Source organism: Crocodylus porosus, unplaced genomic scaffold (assembly GCF_001723895.1).
Source record: "Crocodylus porosus isolate Cpor-Errol unplaced genomic scaffold, CroPor_comp1, whole genome shotgun sequence".
Taxonomy (NCBI): domain Eukaryota; kingdom Metazoa; phylum Chordata; order Crocodylia; family Crocodylidae; genus Crocodylus; species Crocodylus porosus.
Genome location: NW_017728950.1, coordinates 50,994,471 through 51,016,578, shown reverse-complemented (window position 1 = coordinate 51,016,578; position 22,108 = coordinate 50,994,471). Strand labels below are relative to the sequence as shown.

The 22,108-nt window shown below is 43.2% G+C and overlaps 1 protein-coding gene across 5 annotated transcripts in view; it reads right to left on the bottom strand.

Annotated features, from left to right (window-relative positions):
* Positions 1-18,814, bottom strand: part of PSIP1 (PC4 and SFRS1 interacting protein 1) — a 49,921-nt gene extending 31,107 nt beyond the window's left edge. For 2 of the 5 annotated variants that reach the window (XM_019554946.1, XM_019554947.1), the window contains exons 1-7: positions 18,725-18,767; positions 18,375-18,493; positions 17,059-17,135; positions 9,685-9,823; positions 6,417-6,530; positions 5,209-5,313; positions 767-829 (exon numbers count right to left, since the gene is read on the bottom strand). In XM_019554946.1, coding sequence (XP_019410491.1) covers positions 767-829; positions 5,209-5,313; positions 6,417-6,530; positions 9,685-9,823; positions 17,059-17,135; positions 18,375-18,446 — 570 coding nt within the window. In that variant the 5' untranslated portion in view covers positions 18,447-18,493; positions 18,725-18,767. Of the gene's footprint in view, positions 1-766; positions 830-5,208; positions 5,314-6,416; positions 6,531-9,684; positions 9,824-17,058; positions 17,136-18,374; positions 18,494-18,724; positions 18,768-18,792 lie in introns of those variants that run through there. The other 3 variants (XM_019554944.1, XM_019554943.1, XM_019554945.1) reach the window with 3 other exon arrangements.
* Positions 18,815-22,108: the final 3,294 nt, after the last annotated feature.

Here is a 22,108-nt window from a genome sequence, read left to right as displayed (position 1 = left end):
TCCCTTGTCAGTTGTCATCTCTTTCAAATTTTAACAATGACAATTTTTTATAATATTTATTTCAATTAACTAATGTATAATTCTGAAGATTAACCACTTTCATCCTTGTACTTCCCAAAACAAATGACAAACATGCTTTTTCCACAGAATAACGATAAATCCAAAATAAATATTTAAAAAGAACATTTTCAACAGAATGTTAAAAGCAAGACTGATCGATTTAGGAGATGGGTTGAAGAAACAGCAACTGCTTGCAGATCAATAAAAATAACAGAATGGAAGGAAAAAAGCTTCAGAGGAAAGGGAGAGACATGCCAACATTTACACACAAAACCTGAAAATCTTGTATTTTGGACTCCCATTTGCAATCCTTCGCAAATACTCAACTCACCTGGTCTACTTACAGGTGCTCACCAAATGTGAGAAAACAAAGCACAGATCAAAAAAAAAAGTCAGCTATCACTTACCTCCTCTGCTCCACATTTCCTGCGTACTAATCATCCTGAAAATATTTCCTCAATCTAATCACAGTCACTTAAATTTGGGGGTAAGATTTTTTTGAGTAAACTTTCAATGAAAGCAACATTTCTAGATTATGGAATTCATCAATACTTGTATTGTTTTCCAGAAAGCAAACTGACTTGCATATACATTGCTATGCAAATTAAGATTTACTTGATTATAGTAAAGCAATAAAAATCAATAAAAAAACCCCACACATCACCACATCTACAACACAAGGAAGATAAATTATGCATGCTATTACCTTTCTTTTTCTCCCTCTTCTAGCAGCTTTAGGAATAGGTACATCATTTCCCTTCACAGTATCCTAAAAATATAAAATTTGTGATGTTAGCAAAAATGTAAGGACCAATTTAAGGCAGACAAAGTTCTTTGGGCGAATCTGGTATCTTTTATTAGACCAACTTAAATAGCTGGAAAACAATTATTAAGCAAGCTTTTGGGTTCAAAAACCCTTCATCAGGCTAAGGAAGTTTCAGCAGTTGGTGTGTGCTCTTCCTGGATGGAATGAAAGTTTTCTTTCTTACATCTAGCCTGAATTTAACCTTTGAGTTTATGCCCATTGGTCCCTGTTCTCCCTTGAGGTGCCTTCCTGAAGAACTGCTCTCCAAGTTCTGGGTGCTCACCCCTAATGTACTTGTAGGCAGCTATCAAGTTGCCTCTCAGCCTTCTCTTACTCAGATTGAACAGGCCCAGTTCCTGGAGTCTCTCCTCACAGGGCCTACCCCTCCATGCTCTTGACCATACTCGTGGCCCTTCTTTGTACCCTCTCAAGCTTATCCGCATCCTTCTTGAAGTGCAGTGCCCAAAACTGGACTCCAGTTGAGGCCTCCCTCACCAATGCTGAATAGAGGGAGGAAGAAGCACCTCCCTGGATCTGTTGGCCACACATCAGACGATGCATGCCAGAGTTCTACTTACCCTTCTGGCAACCTCATCACTGTTGTCTCATATTCATCTTCTGGTTGATTGTGACCCTCAGATCTTAGTCAGATGCTTTTCCAGCCACTGGGCTACCATCCATCATGTATTTATGGTGAGGGTTCTTCCTACTCAGGTGAAGGACTTTTGCATTTCTTGTTGTTAAACCTCATCTGATTTCGTTCTGCCTATGAATCCAGTATGTTGAGGTAGTCCTGAATCTTTGCCCCATCCTCTGGTGTGCCCGCATTTCCCCACAGCTTGGTATCATCAGATCATTGAGCTTTCCACCCTCTCATCCAAGTTGTAAATAAATATATTAAACAGCATGGGTCCAAGCACCTGATACCACTGGAGATGGGCCTCCAGGATGAGGCCATCCCATCAATTATAACTCTCTGGGAGTCTACCCACCACCCTGTAGTCTGGTCCAGCCCAGTACCCTCCAGTTTGACTGAGAGAAACTCATGGGAAACAGAGTCAAAGGCTTTACTGAAATCTAAGTAAATTATGTCAACCTTGTGTCCCTCATCCTGATGGCCAGTTACTTGGTCATAGAAGGACATTAGATTAGTCAGGCATGATTTACCCTTGACAAAACCATGCTGGTTGCTTCACAACACCCCTTCACAGTTGCCAGCTTATGACTGATGGCCTCTTTAACAAATTTTTCAAAGATTTTACCCAAGACTGAAGTCAGGCTGACTAGTCTGTAGTCTGCTGGGTCCATCCCCATTCCCTTTCTTACAAGATGGACATCACATTAGCCCTTTTCCAGTTGTCCAGGACTGCTCCCGAGTTCCACGATTCTTCAAACAGCTTGGCCAGTGCTGCTGCTATAAGCTCAGCCAGTTATTTCAGGACTCTTGGGTACAGACTTGAAAGTGTCCAGGTGTTGTAGGAGATCCCTCATCTGTTCAAGACTGATTTCATGTAATCTGTTGTCTTCCCCACATTCCTTGGGCCTCTGGTCAGGCTAACAGCTCCTGTTTGATTTCACAAATATTGACGTGAAGTATTTATTTAGGATTTCTACCTTTTCCTGGGCGTCAACTGTGGGCTGTGTGCGCCCAATTCAGTAGGGGTCCCACAGTGGATCTCAATTTTTTCTTGCTTCCTATGTATTTGTAAAACGACTTTGTTGTCTTTGCCAGCTTTATTTCTATGCCTGCCTTAGCTTTCCTTGTCTCGTATCTGCAGGCCCATGCAATACAGATGTATTCCTTTCTGGCGGCTTATACATTCTTCCATTGCTTATTGCTACTTCTTTCTTTTCCAAAAGGTCCCCAACACCCTTGTTGAGCCAAGCGGGTCTCTTGGTTCTTTTCCCGCTTTTCACCCGTGTGAGGATGGCCTGTTTTTGAGCTATGAGAATTGCCTCTTTAAGGAAGCACCACCATTCTTAGACTCCCAAATCCTCCCAAAAGACTCCCAAATTCTCACTGTTCGCAGAGGGCCTCTTCTACTAGCTTCTTGAGCCTGCCAAAAATCGGTCTTCCTGAAATTTAGAACTTCTTTTCTGCTGACTAGTTTCCCAATCTTATGGTGGATGGTGAACCATATCAAGTTGTGATTGCTGTTGCCCAGACCACCACCAATTCTCAAGTCACCTGTGATGTCCTCCCCCTTCGCCAGCACCAAATCCAGGGCGGCCTTACCCTTAGTAGGCCCTTCCACAACCTGTATCAGAAACAGATGGTCTATTGTTGCTAAAAAATTGGCTGACATGCAGGAGGTGGCCAAGTGGTCCTCCCAACAGATGTCAGAGTAGTTGGAAGTCACCCATGACAATCATGTCTCTAGTGTGAGCTCCCTCAGTCAGCTCTCCAGAGAATGCCTGATCATATTCTTTCTCCTTGGAGGGAGGCCTGTAGTAGACACCCACCATCAGGTCTCCCCCTCCTGGTTCCCATTGTATCCTGCCCCAGAGGGTCTCAAGGAACCTTCCCCGTTGTCAGGAATTACCTGCAGGGAGGGATACCGCTCTTTCACATAGACAGCCACACCTCCTCCCTTCTTCCCAACCCAATCCTTTCTGTATAGCCTGTAGCCCTCAATATTGACTGGCCAATCGTGTGTGTCATCTCATCAGGTCTCTGCCAACCCAATCAGACTGAAAGCCTCATCAGCTAGAAGGAGCACCTGTTCCACCTGTTTAGTTTCCATGCTTCTGGCATTCCCATAAAAGAACCCGAGTTCCCTCTGGTCATCTCAGGTTTTTTGTTATGCTTGTGTCTCAAGATGTTAGTACTTATCTGGACATTCATTGCTTAAGCGCCCTCCCACGTGTCATTGTGGCTAGAGGAGTCACGCACAGCAGTGGAACCTTCTCCCCAATCTCTGGACGTGCCTAGTTTAAAGCCCTCCTCGACAAATTGGCGACTCTCGTAGCGAAGAGCTTCTTTTCTATGCCTGTGAGACGAATGCCATCTATTGCACGTAGGACTGCTGTAGTTAAACTGTGTATCAAGGACAAGGTATCCAAAGTACATTCAGTGGCACCATCTCCGAAGCCTCCTAAGTAATTTCTAACTACTATGTTGATTTGCAAAAGTATATTAATTTTTCAATATGGTTGTGACAGAGCAGGAGCCTAGGGATGGCCATGAACACCCCTAGTGCCCCCTACCGTGCCAAGTTGGTGTCAACGCACCCTCACCATCTCACCCGCCACATCTTTGATGTTAATAATTTTTTTTAAGGGAGGCTGCCTTTTTTTTGTCCTCGTTGACACTGCCTTGATGTAGCCCAGTCTGTGTCCTGCCTTGGGTGACTTGGTACACTCAAGCCTTAGGGGCTACGCGTGGCGCCAACCACCCCTGTACCACGCCCCAAGCCTCGCAGATGTACTGGACGTCGTATGGTGAATTCTCCTCTCAGTGCCCTCGCGGGCGCCTCCTGGCTCATCTTACAATTGCCTGCGCCCCACAGACACTCTTTAGTTCGCCTTGCGGCCTGCATCCCACTGGGGCTCCTCCCACAATGCTGCCCGCCCTGGGGCTGGGGTTCCTGCACCTCTGAAATGATGTGCCCTCCCTGGCACTGGGGTCCCCACACTACTGTGGAGTCCCTATGAGGCCTCCTCCAACCCCTAATAGCCTCACCCGATCCTATGGTGTAACAACAAACAACCAAAGCAATAACACAAGCCAATCGGCTGTAACTCAAATCTAAGCCTGCTGGCTAAAGCATTCTCTAAACAAAGCATTCTCTAAACCATGCAACATCTTGCACTAGTGATTTGTACCTCCAGGCCTTTCCCTTTTCCCCTTTCAGAGCCAAGCTCTTTTCCTTGGTCTAACAGTACTCCTTCGGGCCAGCTGCCAGTTGGGAGAGGGAGAGAGAGCGCATTCACAGCCTCACTCTGGGTCTTATAGTGGTCAGCCCTGCCCCTTCCGGTCAGCTGACTCACCAGGTGCTGGCGCTTAGCTCCTCCTGGTTGCCCCTAGCAACCAGCATCTGAGCCCATACTGCTGCTTTTCAGTAGCAGGCACCTTAGTGTCCTGCTACAATGGTGTAAGTGAAGAATATACATTTTGCCTGCCAAAACAGACTAGATAATTATGGATTAAGCACCAAAGTCTGGCTCATCTAATGTTAATGAGATTTAACTCTCAGTGAGCTGAATATGGTGTCTGAAGACACAGGTGCAAAACCTCTGTTAGACATCTGTTGCACTTTCTAATATGTGCACCTTAATGCAAAAAAAAAAATTAAGTTTGAATGAAGTTTCTTTAAATAAAAAGAGAAAGATATACCACATACTTCATTACTAGGTTTTTCTGAAGGGACATCATCTTCCTTGGTAGCACCAGTTTCTTTTTCTTCTGTTTCACCTTCCAAGGGTAAATTATCCTGTTTAGCAGGTAACTGTAAAGGAAGAGAATGCAGCTTAACATCACAATTTATATTACTCAAACTATAAATGTGGAAAAGGCAGAAACAGAACAGCCTCTAGACACCTGTATCAGGCTGCTTCCCAGCCTTAGTTTAAATAATTTAATGAACAGGTGATTTTTAAGTTAATGGAATACTATTACCAAAACTAGAATTTTCCAGAAGTGAGAAAAAGATAATTCAGTTATCACACCAACTATTCCTGTGTATATTTTGCTGTTTTATAATGGCATTTATTAAAAAAAAGCACACACAATTCCAAATATATAGAACTCTCATGCCGTAATGTCAAAAAGTTGAACACAACACGCAAAACTTGACTACAAAGGGGATAGTGAAGCCAACTGCAAAGTGATGTTAAATGCACAGGGTGATGAAAACGGGGGAAAAAAATCCTCCTACCCTTTAAAAGGCGTTATTTGTAATATCAATAGATTAGAAATTTCAGAAAGAAATGCAGTTTCCAAAATCTATTGTGTCCTCTTAATATTAACTCATTTTTAAGATATAATATTTAACGTTGCTTATAATCTTGTACAGCAAAAAAAGTGAAACCCTCTCTGTGTGAAAACAATAGTATACAGGAAGTTGATGGTAATTCTGACACAAGGCTAAATCAGTATAAACAAGCATCAAATCCATTTACCTGTATCTAAAGTAAGAGACTATGCTGGTTTAAATAGATTAAAAAGGATCCAGTTAAATATTTTTTTCTAGTCTAGACAAGGCCTAACATTTGTTGCAAATGTATTCTCCTGTAAAGAAAAGCACAGGTTAAGGAGGGGAAGGGGATACCTATTTGTTTAACACTTTTAAATGACCCTTGAAGAAGCAGCACCAAGCCTGAATGTAGGTTGTTACAAATACATTTTTATTTGACAGAATAAACATATTTATAAGAAATTGGGTTTTAAAATTTAGATACAGCAGCCAAAAGACAAGGACAAATGTTCATACCTGAACAAGAAAGTTACGGCACTGCTCATTTAAAAGTAAGCATATACAATTGTACTGCCAAATTTACAATTCAAAAGATTTCCCAGAGAGAATACAAGCAGCTTAATTTAGTTGCCTACTTTAGGAACTGCAGTCTTTCTCCTTTTCGACCCTTTTTCTTCATTATTCTCCATAGGCTCTTGAGAGCTTTCTTGAACTGTTTCTTTAACACCACTGTTAACAGCTGGATGGGACTAAGACAAAAAAAATTACCAGAAGTTTTCAAACCTGACTGGAATAATAAACTTTATGTATCTGCACTGTTATAAAACAACTAAAATGCATCAACTAAAATTAGCTGTCAGTGCTCAGCAAACAAACAAGTTGTCACTTTCAGGAAACATGTAGAGACAAAAAGAAATGTCTTTGATATTTCCTGTAAAAAAAGGTCAAAAGCTAGTACTAGAAGAATGGATTTAGATGATAGGAAAAAAGGAACAGTTTTTGCCTTTAACTCCATTTTTCTGAGGCTAACTGCAGATGAATCTTACTCTTGTACCATTTTTGTTCAGAGGACCTGAGACAACTCCCCAGATTTATGATTCCTCTACCCAGAGTGATTTCGGAGCAGAGCTGAAGTTCCCACTACTAGCAGCTGCAAGAGACATACCTGCACAGTATACATGCTGCCCTCTGAACATCTAATCTAGGGCAAAAAGAGTGCAAGAGAATTTGGTGAAAAACACAAAATGAAGACCCTCAGCTCTATGCAAACAGCTTGCAAATCAACCTTGTCACTCCTAACCCAGCTCTTCCCACCTAAAATCTGCCTGACAGCTCCATTAGGATGTCCCACTGCCTCTGAAGCTCAACATGACCAAAAAAATCCTCCTCAAGCTTTGCTCTGCCCTGCACCCCAGAGCTTTCTTAGTCACCATTATCTTCCCTATTGCAAGCCAATAACCTGGTAGTCATCTTACTGCTGTCTAGATCTTCACAGGCTGCCTGCATCTCAGTCTTGCCTCTTCCTTTTTATCCTCCTTAAGATACAGCCTTCCTTTTCTAAACACAGATAAAGATCTTGCCTAGCTTTGACAAATGCAGTTCTAGCCCACATCAAACCACTGCTAAAAGTCATTTCCCAGATTGTCACTCAGACCATATTATCTTAATGACTCCCCATTCTCCACATAAAACTACTTAAATCTTAATTTTCATAGCCTTTCACCAACAACTTTCATCCTATCCCCACTTATGTCCCTCATCCAATCTGTTATCAACCTTCAAACAAACACTAATGCACTTGAATACATACTCCCATAAAGCTAGCAAGTGCTTGTCTTTGAGATCCATTCCTAAAACGCTCACCATAAATATGCCTACAAAAAGAAGACTTTGACAAAGTGAGCAGCTGCTCTATCAAGACTACTGCCTATCAGGCTAATAAGAATGATCTTTTATTCCTTATGTGCTCTTTGTCTGTATCCACGTGCTGTCTCTTGTTGTTAGACTGGTACATTTTTAGGAAAAAGACTCTCCCCCTATTTGCACAGGATTGCATAGATCTCTTCTTGTGGGCTGAATCTGAGCAATAATGAATCCTGAAAAAAGATCAATAGGGCTAGCTGGCAGAAAAGCTTTGCTTTAGATCAAGTGAGTTTATGGTATATTTCTCAGGTTTTGTCCATATGAAATGCAGTCAGCTAGTTATTTAGACCTGATCCTCTTCAGCATTCTTCAGGAAACTGGTTATAAGTTAAATTTTCCACAGGCATAGCCTCCTATACATAGATCTTTCAGCAGAGAGCAGAGGAAGAAATCATTGAGATGGTCAAGAGGGTATGAAGATACTTAATGTGGAAAATCAACACCACCGTGTAAAGAGTAATTGCCCAATTTAACAACATTACTTGATTCTCTAAAAACTGGCTTGCAGGCGGAGACAGGATATTAGGGGCTTAAGTCTATTCTATTTGCTTTAATAGCTGAAGTCACCACTACCAGGAAAGTTATCTTCTCTGTAAGAACCTTCAAGCTCACAGAAACAGCAGTTCAAAATGAGCTTTCATTTGACTGAATTTATAAGAGCAAGGTAGAGGGTTTAATTTCTTTCTTTGTGGGACATAGGTAGAATGGCATGCATCAACACCACATGATTCAGATGGAAAAGGCCTGTACAGACACTGGCTGTCCTTCATCTTCTCTGGGCATGTCTTCTATGGCAGAGCCCACTCCCACACGTGGAGGTTATTGGAACAAACTAGCACTTCTTCCAATCACTTGTGAAGAGATTCATTGTACTAGGTACAGTAGACATGAAATGGTATCTGCCCTAACCAGACTGGAATCCACATACTGAACAAAAGTAGCCAATTTTCCTGGGTTCTGATTCAATATATGAGCTTTTAATCTTTGAATGGATACATATTTTTCAAGGTTTTCAAGAGGAGACTGGACAGTCACCTTGCTGGGGTCACTTGACCCGTTGTCTTCCTGCCTAAACCAGGGGGGGAGGGGGGGGGGCCTGGACCTGATGATCTGCAAGGTCCCTTCCAGCCCCTAACAATCTATCAATTTTTCCCCTCAGTTTGCAAAGGAGGTCAAATTGGCAAACATGAGGGACTTGATCATAGGTCCCTCATAAAAGACTAGAATACAACACTGCTCCCAACTACTAAAGCATGACAACAGCACAAGAGAAAGGGAAATGGTATCCTAGGTTTGTTGGTTTGCAACTGGTAGAGCAAACAGGGGAGTTTAAGCAGGATTTATCCTAGCAAGGAAGGAGCAGGCCCTCTTCATCAAGGTTCATTAAGTTCACAGTTTGCATGGTCTGTATATGTGAGAAGGTACTGTGTTTGTGCCATGGTATGAGAGGGCTGTCTTCATCTGTAGACAGTATTCTTCTTAAGATACCAGTATGTTTTAACAAATTCCTTGCCACTGCACACAGGTGGTTAACCATGTTATTCTGAGGTCAGACCAAAGACAGGAAAAGGCAGCGCTTCAGAGATTAACTGGTTCAAAGAGGAATGAAGCTTTTATAGGCAGTTTTCTTTGTCAGATACCAGGAATGCCTTATCTGGTGAAGCACACGAAAGCATATGCTCCTTCAAACCAGTTAGGCTCTAGAGGTGCCACCCTGCTCTACCTTGTGTCTTTCCCAGTGCAGCAACCAAGGCATCAGTAGCACCCTTGTCTCTCCTGCTTTTATACCAACCAATTCTAAGCTACACTAACCACTATCACAGTCTGACCTGCAACTGAACACAGCCGTAACATTTATCCCATCATCTGAGCTATTGCATTACATTCCACAATGGCCAGACAATGCATACTACTTGACCAAATTAGACCAGAATATCTTGTAGACATTAGTAGTAAGCTATACATATGAAAACCAGTTACCTGCTGATGACAGAATTTCACTTTGGGGTTGTTGTCAATTTCCCATAACCCTTCATTAAAGCCTTTTCTTTTATTTGGTTTGCCATATTTATCTTTATTTTCAGAATAAGGAAATATGTCCTTTGGTCCCAAAAATGCCCTATAAGAGGTGAAAAAAATGTTAAGAGAAATATTTTTCTACTCCAGTATCATAATCTTTAAAATTGCCCAAAACATGTGCACATATAGTATAAAGGGGAAAAATCACTACCAAGTTATCTGAAGTAATAAAAGGTGTAAGAAATAAAGAAATCAGATGACTAAGAGTCCGTAAATCTTAAAAATGGGATTTGAGATGCTAGGTAAGTTACAGACATTAGGTTTGAGTTGAAGAACTATAGCAGTCCATTCAGGACCTTTTTTTATAGGGTCAGAGTCAAATAATAAGCAACACTATTTTTTCTAAGTTGGACTTGGGAGAACAAAGTAAAAAAGGTCCATTTCAATGTTGTGCTTTACACTGCAAAATATTAAGACAAATTAAGACTTCTCTTGCATTCTTGTTCTTGAGGGTTACATTTCTTAAGAGGAATATGTCTGTTGATAAACAGTACAAATGAAGAGTTTAGAAATATATTCTCATTTTTAATCTGTGCTGTCTGAGAGAGTGTAAATCCAAGACCCAACTGCTCAAAAGGCTGTGGCCACAGCGGTCTATACCAAATGTAAATCTGTAAATCCTATAGAAGCTAGTTGCACTTTTTCCTCGTCATTTATATTTAGGTCTACCTGAAACTCATATCCAACACACCAAATTAGTAAAAGGAGAATGAATAAATAGCACTTAAACCTTTCCTCACTGTAAGTTACTTTGCTGTCCGCTAAACGTGCTTTAAGTATAAAGAACCTGTTACTTAAGTTACAAAACTTTATGATGGGTGTCAAACTAACCTTTGCCTTCCTAAGGCCAGATACAGACTGTGGGGTTTTTCTTGGGCTGGATCTGGACTACAAGGGGCCTCCTATGCTGGATTTCAGCTACCAGCAGCAGGGCAAACATCAGTGCAGGAGTTAGTTTGATACAGGCCTCTGGCAGATGTTACACTTAAGACATGCTTAACTGGTTAATTACATCTTAAGGAGCGGTATTACACAAAATACATGACTTTATGTCTGGTTCCCACTGCCCTTGAGTATATGGCCAGCAGTCCCAGCCCTCCAGAGCACACCACACCAGATCCCTTCAAGATTCTGGTGTGCTCCAGAGAAAGGGACTGCCAGTCAGCTGCCCAGCACTCCCAGCTAGAGAACGCATGAAAACCCTTGCCTCCTGTGTGATCCAAGCCAGGAGCACCAGCTGATCAAGGCTCCCAGCTGGTGGGGAGTTCAGGGGAGTCAAGAACTCTGATACACTGCCTTACTGAGAGACCTAAATAGTGCTCCTAGGAAGGGAAGTGCACCAGTGCCCTTGGGTCTCCTGTCCTCCCCCACCTGACAGCTCCAATCAGGTGGTGCTCCCAGCCATGGGAATGCCTGGGAGTGTTAATCAGCTGGTACTCCTAGCCATGGGAGCACATGGAAACCAAGTTTGGAACTTGCTGGTGGAGGAAGCTTGGGATCATGATTCTGGGCTCCCCCTGTACCAGCAATATGGTAGCATCAGGAACTGATCCCCAATCCCACAGTCTTGCCTCCTGCCATGTACACGTAACATGGCAGAAGGCATTAGATCCCACCTTGCCTTGAATTTAGATGTCTGTCAGTGACCACAGCCATTGCTTGTCTCCCACCATGTGTGGCCAATGGGGCTCTTGATGGCAGGCCCCACCCATGTCCCTACCCCCAAATTCTCAGCCACTCTAAGAGTCCTGCAGGCTGGGTGAAACTGCAGGCCAGATGTTTGACACCCTGATTTATTAAATACTTTAAATACATAATTCACTTACTGTAGTGAACCAGTAGAAAGATAATGGCAAATCTCTACAAGCAGATGTGACCAACATTTGGTTAAAATATGAATAACAGATAGCAATACATTACTAATTAACAGACAGGTACCATTTCATGCCTCATTAGTTTCTAGATGGAAAGGCATCAATGGAAGACAAAACTATTAAAAAACCCACTGTAATCCAAGAGGCATGTCCTGTTCTTTGCAAAGCAGGCAATCATACTTTAAATTTTGCTGTAGCATGCAAAGAAATCTACAAATGTATGAAATTTAGCAAGCAGACTCTTGATACTTTTTGGTAAATTGCAAAACTACAACGCACTAAATTACACTGCACAATGAGGGAAAGATTTAAAGTTCTAGAGAAAAAAAATTCTAAGAGATCATTTAAAGAAACCTCCAAAGACACTATTATTATAACATGGAATTTACCATGCAACCAACTAGACTTCAGCCATATTTATTTTTTGTGACAGTGTCTAAGAGCAAGTTCTCAGAAATATCGAAGTATCTTTTCACTTAAGTCTAAGTTTCAAGCAATTTGACAGGCCCCTCGTCATATTGAAAATAAACAGAAAGCTTCTATTCAGAAAGGTACTTACTGCCAATCCCCATTTGTCACCTATTGCTAATAACTGGTAAGTAATTCAGATACTTAAGTACTATCACCTACTCTCATCATCTACTTTATATACATGTACTCTGGTTAAATGTATAGAAAGTGATGAAAGGAAAGTACCTGTTAAAGTGTCGCTTTTAGAAGTGGTTAGTCAGTTTTAGGGCCATTATTAGAGGCCTTGAAAATAAGCGAGTGCTGCACTAAAACGAGCTATGTCCCATAATTTTTAATGCTTCTAATACAGTGGTTTCAAACCTGGGTGCTGTGATGCAGGTGCTGCTGCCATGGCAACAGCCAGGTAAAACCCACTTCTCCTTGCATTTGGGCTGTGATCAGCCTGAAGCAGGCAGGAATTGGGCTGCTGCAGCCTGGATGGGCCTGTCCAATGCTCCTCCCAGAAAGAGGCACACAGGACAGTTATACCCGTGCATTTCTGTTTTTGGGAGGAACGTACAGGGTACTGGACAGGCTGCAGCAGCAGGTTTTAGGTTTAACACAGCCTGACTGCAGCAGAAGAGTGTGCATGTGCCATAGCCCTTTCAGACTGGCTGTGAAACAGGTGCACAGGGAAGCAGCAGAACCCTGTTGAGAAGCACTGAGGTAAGCTGAAGCAGGACCGGCAACAGTTCTCATCTAGAAATATTACCACATTCAAAAAGAGTGGTAGACGGGTGCCCTGTCCCTGAAATGGTGAAAACCACTGTTCTAATATCAGCCCTGAAACTATTAATTGGTGTCATTCTTGAGGCTTTTAACAGTTTAAGGAAACTAATACTACAGCACTAACAAAATCATGGGATAATAGGGCTTTGAGGAACCTCAAGAGATCATCTAATCAACCATCTGCTCAAGTCAGAAACTTCTCCATAAACTATCCCAACCAAGTGTTTGTGCAACTTAGTGGTCCTCAACTGCCCCAGACCCCTATTTCCAGGGGCATATGGAGCCAAACAGGCTGTGACAGGAAGGGGCAGTCCAGCCTGTATGAGGTTTATCAGATTAAAAAAAACTACAACAAAATAATACCAGTCTTTACTTTGAAAGAGAATACCCTAAACTTAGTACATATATTGGATTACCTTAAAAGGAAAACTGGTGTCCAGTACAATAAAAAGGTGGGGGAATAAAACTACTCTATCTAGACACCCAATAAGCAGAAATAGAGGATCTCACATAACTTTAATTCTTGCTCAGTTTAAAGCATACAATCAAAGAGTTGGTGTGTCACTCCACCTCAGTGGTATCTGATGCAACAAAAAAGTACTTGAATCACAGACTGAAAGTCTACATGAAGAATTAATAGGGACTTACCAAAATCATGGTGGAAGTTTGTAGCACAGCAGCATTTTAAATCTCATTCTCTTCACTGCATCCCACCCCCCCGGTGTGGCAAAAAGAACCACAGCAGTAATTCCTTCGTGGCCACTCAGCAGCAGGAAGGGGTGTGCAGCAAAAAGACTGAGATTAAATGAATCGCTATGCCACAAACTTCTGCCACAATTTCGGTAAGCCCCTAAGAATAGATACTGCACTGCTAGATACTGAGGAGACAGTGGGGCAACAGCAATTAAGCAAACCAGAAAAGGTGATTTAAGACCATTTTGACTAATCAAAATATAGTGTGAACCAAGGTACAGTAGTATCAATTACGAACATTTTATATTATGTGTTTATGTAGTCGCCCCATCCATTAGGACCATCTAACAGGAAGGATGCTGGTATAAATGTTTTTGAAATGGGGTGCCACTAAATTCAGAAAGGTTATGGAGGGGTGCCTCAACTCTAAAGAGATTGATAACCACTGGCCTATCCTGTATTTAAAAAAAACAAAACAAAACAAAAAAACCCCAACCTTCCAATGATGGATATCCCACAAAATCTTTCAGTAATCTAAAGCCAATCCTTCACCGCTCTCAGAATTAGAAAGTTCTTCCAAATATCAAACAAGCTTCCTGTCTTGCAATTTAAGACCACTGCTTTTTGTCCTGTCTCCTGCGGACAGAGAAGTCCGCCATCATCTTTTTGATACTTTAAAACTCAATAGTCCATCCTTCCTTCAGTTTTCTCTTCTCCAGGCTACCCAACTCAGTTCTTCCAAACTTTTCCTGTGCACTGAATTTCCTAGGAGTCAAATAACTTGTGTTGCTCTCTGCTAGACTCTCTTCAAATTTGTTCATGTCTTTTTTGAAGCTTAGGATTCTAAGCCAGACAGCACTCCAGCTGAGGCTTCACCACAGCTGAATGGTATGAAATACACTCATTTCCCATGACTTGCATAAGAGATTCCTGGTAATATATCTTTATTTGCCACTGGCTTTTTGGAACCAAATGGCACACCGTTGACTCATAGTCAGCTTGTCTTTTTCTAAAGATTAGAAGCATTGCCAGCAATACCTCAATTCGTATTTGTACAATCAATTGCTTCTTCCTAAGTGAAATACTATGCAGGCTCATTAAGTACACAGTACTGTCAGTATTGTAATATAAACAGTCCCCAAACTGACTTGTTCCTGTCATTTTCAAAACTTCTAAGAGCAGTTCCAAAACTAATTATTAGGAGCCTTGAAAATGACAGGAACAGGTCAGTATTGTGGCTGTTTCTATTGCAGTACTATATATTTAATAAGCAAAATTTACATCACCATTTCCCAACCATTCTCACCCCACAGCACACTTACCTAAATAAAAAAGCACCGTGGCACACTGGACACAGGAGGTGGGGAAAGGGACATGACAGGACCAGCTGGACAGCATTCTGGGGTGGAGCCAAGCTCCCCGTCTGTCTGCATCTGCAGCAGCTGCAGGCAGGAGGCATGGCTCCATCCCAAAATGCTGCAGCACACCTGGACATGCCATGGCACACTGGTTGGGAAATGCCCGTTTACATTAAGTTTAGGTAAGGGCATAGATATTTCTTCAGGCCCAAAGCTATTAACTTAAATGGAGAGCTGTATCCTTTAAAGAAGAAGAACAAAAAACCCCCAAAAAAGCAAATGAATGAATGAATGAATAAATAAATAAATGATATTTCACCAGACAGGAAAGAAACAGAATGATGATATTATAAATGCACAGCTACCCCAACAAGGACTGTGGTTCCACTACACAGTACCTAGCACACACACACAGAAAGAAATGGTTCTTGCTCCAAAGAGGTCTGAATCTATTTTTAAAAATATACAAGAGTACAGCAAAACAAAACAAAAAGGCTCTGAGCTGGTAAAGAGATCTATATGGGCAAAAAGTGACAACAGTGACACTTACCTGAACTAAACATGTATACAACAACTTGTCAGGCCCAAGTTATTTAAGTACAAAAGAGAGACCAAGTCAGTGAAGATTGCTAATGCATGTTTTCTTTACCTTATAATATTTTTATTTATTTTTACAAATTCATAAGCCTCATAAGGTTCTCAAATTTGTGCTTTTCTTCCTCTGAAGAAATTTAACAGCAATAAAAAGTGCCCCTTACAAAATAATAAAAATATTCAAAGAGTATTTTCAAGTGTTGTATACCAAGACTAGCTTCCAACTGGCTATCTACACATGCTACACCAGTAGTTTTCAACATTTTTAAACCTGAGGCACTCCTTGGAAAATGCTAACTCAGTTTTCATTTGTTTCTTGACTACAAAAGAGTAATTTTTCTGTCATAAAAAACTCACAAAGAGCACAACGGGGAAACATGTTTTTAGCATAGTGGATTCCTATTCAAAATCTCTGGGTTTATTTTGTGAATCACACTTGAACACCTAGCATGTTAACGTTGTGTGGCACCCTTGAAATGATCTCGAAGTACCCCAAGCTGCCATGACACCTTGGTGAAGAATCACTAGCCTACAACAACAAAGGGCCAAGAAATGAGACTACTCACAAACATATAGTACATTTAAGTTGCTGTGTAATTACCAGTTAACAGCTTTCATGATAGGAGATTAGAAATAGCATGTGCTTTTAAAATAACATCACAATTCCAGTTCTAAAGCCTATTTCAAAATGTTTGTGTTGCTAACATTTTACCTGGATATTTCACAGAGCAACAGTCATGAAACTAAAGGGATCAAGAACTTACAGAAAAGACATAATTGACTACTTTATCTCTTTTCTAAAGAATAATGCTCAGTAATACACAAAAATTGTATATACTGTAAATTTCAGCTTTATTGCAAATATCTTTTTCCTCAAGGACAAAATAAAGAAACAATGATATCTAAGGATAAAAGTTATATAAATAAGGAGGAAAGGAAATAATATATCTTCTCACATATATAGCACACCTCATATATAACATGAATGTTGTTCTAGAAAGGCAGCATGAAGTTAAAGAAAAAATTGCCTCATAGTAACTGAGTAACAGCAGGAAGGGAGCCAAGCTCCATGTGTGGCCCCTGTCTGCCAGGTCCAGAGCAGCAGCAATTAAAGCTGCCACTACTTCTCCATCACCAAATTTCCAGACCCGTGGGGATTTGTATTTTTTGCATATAATGCACATTCCAATTTCCACCAGGTGGTTTGGGGGGGGGGGGGAGATAATATGCAAGGAAATACAGTACATAGGACAATCATAATCACTCTAATTTAACAAAGTTGAATAAAAATTCATCAAGTTTCATGGAATGATTATAGACCAGTGTCCACCTCCGTATTTCACAACTGAAGTAATATAAATAACTAGCATGCATCTTCAGGTGCCTAACTTGTTAACTGTTGGTAGTTTAGTTGTCTACTGCTGAATGGTATAGTTTGTGAATGCTACAAATGCAGGCAGACAAACAACCATCAGATTGTTCTCATTTCCTTTTTGCTTTTAATCTACAGGACTTACGTCTCATGGGTGCCAAAAAAGAAAATGGGCATCTTATTCGTAGGAGGTTTTACTGCTCCATCAGGAACTTCATCCACCTAGGGACAGATGACAAGAATCAAAACATTTAGTAATTATGCAGAACGTGTGGGAAAACATTTAAGAAATATCAAACGAGAATGGTAAAGAAAGAACTTTTGACAGAAGAACTATTCTGTCAACTTTAACGCAGTAACATAACAAAACGCAGGTATCAAGGATGATGTTCAAATTGTGTTAGCAGCCCTTAAAGCAAAAAGGGCACCTGCAGGTTCCAAGACTAATGTTTTCTTCAAAAAAACGGGGGCAGGATGAGCGTAAGCAGTATTTGATCCAATGCAAATACCTCCTTCTTACCACAATCCATAGCAACACTTCCTATCCCGTGCTGAACCAATGACTGGCACTGACACAATGCCTTACATATCTAAGGAAAAAGGGTATAGAAAAAGGAAGAAAAAAATAACACAATACAAAAACAGAAAGGAAACCCCAGGCTTCTACCATTCCTAACCCTGTGTATACACCACCAGCCTTGCCTCTGCAGCCTCACCAGTACCAACCCAACTAGAGTAGGTGCCATTCCCCGAGAGCTAGGGTACCAGGCTGGCAACTGACCACTCTCTTCCTGAAAACGGTAGGTGGAAAAGACTTTAAGACACCAGCAGCACAAAAATAAAATCCACTAGGAAAACAAGACAGGAGATGAACAGAAAACCGCTGCTGGGGGCAGGGGAACAGGACACGTGATCCACAATCTGCTTTGGCTCCCAAATGGATGGACACAAAAACAGATGCTGAAGGCACTGCTGCTTTAAAGCTGCTTCTACAGCTTGCAAGGCTCTGTTCAAGACCCCTTGGCCCCGGCTTGCCAACTACCACAACCAGATGCAGCAATGTTTGGAAAGCCCCACCTGCTGACCAGGCCAGAAGGAGAAAGGGAGGAGGGGGTGGGGAAGCCAAAACAGGCCCAAGCAGCCTCATTGTAGGAGCCCTTCATTGCTTATGCTAGTAATGTAAGATAACAATTATATAAGGAAAAGAAGTAGCTGATCTTCTCTCACCCACACCCACATATAACACATATGTTGTTCCAGAAAACGCAGTGTGAAGGGAAAAAAAATGCCCTTGTAGTAACCGAGTAGGAGCAGGACCAGACCCAGGCAGCTGGAAGAAGCTTGTCCTCCTCCCTCCCCCAGCCCGCTGCTGTGGGGGGGCTCACCCCCCCCCATCCAGGTGCACTCGCAGGGGAGCTCGGGTGCCCCCGCACGGTCCTTTCCCGGGGGCGGGCGCCTTACCCGCGCGGGCCAGTGCGGGTAGCCCTTCATCTTGGCGAAGATCAGGTCTCCGGGTTTGAAGTCTCGGCTCATGGTTGTTGCCGCCAACGGGAGTCACAGCGCCGCCACCAGAGATGCCGCTGCGGGGGGTGGGGGGGAGCGCAGAGCACGCGTGAGCGGAGGAAGGGGGCGTCCCGCGCACAGCCCCCCCCCCGTTCCCCTGGCAACGGCTCCGCCCCCCGCACTCAGTTGCCCCACCTCGTAATCTCCGTTTTGCCCACCCGAGGGGACTCCCGCCACGCGCCCCCTCCCCCCGCGTGCACGCGACCGCCGCTCAAGGGGCGGGAGACCCGCCCGCGCGCGCCCTTTACCTGCCCCAGCCCAGTCGCCCGCCGCCGCCAGCGCCGCGCTGCAGCCCTCCCGCCAGCCCGGCCCGTACCAAGTGCTGCGGAAACACCGGGGGGGGAGCAAAGAACGGCCTCGCAGCTCGGCGGGATGAGTCGCCCCCTCCCAACCTGTCTGCGCACGCGCACGCGCGCGCAGACCTAGCAGAGGCGAGTGAGACGGACCACCTGCCCGGGGGCACCTAGGGGAAGCCCCGCGCGCCGGGCACTCCCGCCCGCCTTCCCCCCGCCCCAGGCCAGGTGGTTCGCTCCTCCTCCTCCCGCGGCTCTTGCAGCTGCTGCTGCGGGGGCGGGGCCGGACTGAGGCTGCGCGGCGCGAGTCGGGCGCGCGGTTGCTGCAGTTGGCCTAGCGCTGGCGGCGCGAGCTGCAGTGGGGAGGCGGTGCTCTGCTGAGGGCTGTGCCGTCACATGCGTCTTCGTGCTCCCGTGGCCGCCGATGCCTCAAGTCCGCCGCCCCCTCCGGGGAGTCACCGGCCCCACGTGAAAAAACAAAGTCTGCTGCCGCCGACAGGGGTCAGGGCGCCGCCGCCGGAGATGCCGCTGTAGAGGGCGCTAGAGTAGCTGAGACTCCCTCGTTCCCTTCCTGCCCGCCGGGGTAGACGCAGGGGCTGTGAGCCGAGACTACCCTCCCAGAGTAGACGCACATAGCACCACCACGCTGCCCCTCTGCCTGGAGAAGGGCGTTTGTGCCCAGAAGCTTGCAAGGAACAATTTTTCCAATGATTGGGTTGGTCTAATAAAAGATATTACATCTACCCAAAGAACCTGGTCCTTAGACCAGCACACAACCCCTGCGCCATGTCCCTGAACTGAAGCATGGTCCCAGGGGCATGCCGCTGCTCTGGTGGCCAAATGCTAGGGCAGAAGGGCTGGCTTGCACCAGGGGCTGTGTACAAACGGCTTTCGCCAATTCATGTCTGGCCTGTCGGTGGTCCTGCCACAGCCAGGTCCTGTGACTTCCCTCCAGCACTGTTCTCTGTCTGCATCCTACTTTGCTGTTCTTCCTGGTCTCCTTGTCTGTAAGATGTTCCCCCTTCTTTCCATCTCGCTCTCACTCCTGCTCCCTCAAAGGCCCAGCCACTGATGCCCCCTGGCTCCTGCTCTCCCTCTCCAGGCTTCTCTTTCAGCCTCAGTTTCCTCTCCCCCCACTCTTGTGCTCACCCAGTGCCAGGTCTAGCCTTGCCCAACTGTCCTTCTCAAATCTGCCTCTTGTACCCCCTCACAACCTGCTCTCCATCACTTAACTGGTTGTCAGCCCCAGTCCCTTTCCTCAGCTGGCCTTAGTTTTCTCCCCAGCACCACCTTCTACATGGCCCTCCCAGCCATTGCCAAACTCAGTAGTTTGCAATTCCCTATACTACTGTTCCTTCTCCAAATCTACTCCTCCACAAATCTACTTCTCTAAATCTACTCCTCCTGACCTCTTGTCCACTCTGCAGTCAAGTTGGGGAGCTTCCTCCATACTGCCTGAACCAATGGAGGCTTTTGAGATGCAGAAGCTCAGAGTTTCCAAACTCAACCTAGGCCACTAGAAATGCAAGGGAAGTCCTGCTCAGCAGCAAGATGCAGCGTGCTCAGTTTAATAGGAATCTAAGCAGTTTTAGCTGTTAAATTCTAGCAATTGTCTACTGACTATGTAGAAAAGGCAGTCTTTTATAACTGTCAAATTTGGCCAAATTTTTGTGGAGACCGTAGAAGGCACATCCGAGACACAAAAGTCACTCCCTTATCAAAATCAAGGCCCCACTCCAAAATATGGGAGGGACAAAGGTTTATCCTAACAGAGGGGCACAAACTTTTTTTTAACATGAGGAAAGCATTATGTTTTCCATTCAACTCATTTTCAACAATGGCTAAACTATACGGCTGAAAATTAAAACCACAACATAACCAAACAAATCAGCCAAAGCCAAGATAGTCGGTATTGAAAATTGCAGGCTAGTTAACATTTGGCAAAGATATATAAGCAACTGCTAACAGTATTTTTTAAGAGAAACAACAGGAGATGCTTTCACCATCATCTACAATGTTGTTTTACTACATTTATTAAATTCAAAATCCATGACAAATACTCCTTCACTTTGGACCATTTCCATTAAAATGTGAATCAAGATTTCATTCTACACTGTCCAAACTGGCTTTATAAGTTTCTTTTAAAAGACAGTGTTGGGTACTCTAAAAATACTCCCAGTTAGAATTTTCTTTCACATATGAAGAACTGTCCTGTCCCATGCTACATGAAGGATCAATGTGCATATGGATTTCCTTGGCTACACAGTTTTTCATTTAATTGTGTAACTAAATTTGTCTTGCATATCATGTTCAAAACATTAACTTTTTAAAAGAATGTTTCTGGACTCCCCAGAGAACATTGTGACCTTCTACATCTTTGAAGTAGTCTCCTGAAATCTGTAATTAAATACATTTCAGTTCCTGTCAAAATGGCTTTTGAAGAAGATACCATTAAAATCCAAGAGATAGTGTAATGAAAAAGTGATATACAAATTAAATAGAGTCCATTAAAACAATGTATTATATAAAGGAAATGAAAACCCCAAAGATTTCACAGTATCTTAAAGGATTAAAGAGGTTATTTTTATTTGTAATTGAGCTCAGTGTCACAACTTTGTTATGAATTAAAATCGGTAAGCAGTTCAATCTGAATCCAAATATTATGTCTAGAGAATCATATTTATGTGTTCTTTATGTAAAAATAAAACCAAACAGATCCAGACACATCAAAACATTGTTCAAAGGTAGCCAGACTTAACAGTCCCACACAACAAACAAAAGCAACAATATAAACCCCATACGGCAATTATGTAATTTGTTTCTATGCACACCATAAAAATAAAAGGAAGCTCATGTTGCAGTTCAACATATTTTAGAAACACATTTTCATTTGCTTTCCTCTCCAAAAAGATTTCTATTCTGACTTAAACTCATGCAGCAATTTCGGTCTATGGCCTTGTATGTATTGGAAAGGTGGGGGTTTTTTTAATACACAACTAGCTTACCCCCCCCTTATCTGTAGGTGTATGTGAGGGAGGAAAGGACCCAACAGGCTCCGAGTCTCCCTGCCTTGACGCAGCCAGGCTAGCCCCGCACGCACAGGCCCAACGTGCCGGGCAGAAACTCACCTCTTTCGGCCTGAATGGGGCTGCCGCCATGTTTCAAAGATTAATGGACTGGGTCCTGGCACCCCATCAGAGCTACACCGTGGCTTACATTGACGATATTGTAATATATACAGAGACTTGGGAGCAGCACGTGGAAGCTCTCCAGGCGGTTCTACGCAAATTAAGGCAAGTGGGTTTGACTGCTAACCCAAAGAAGTATGCCATAGGAAAA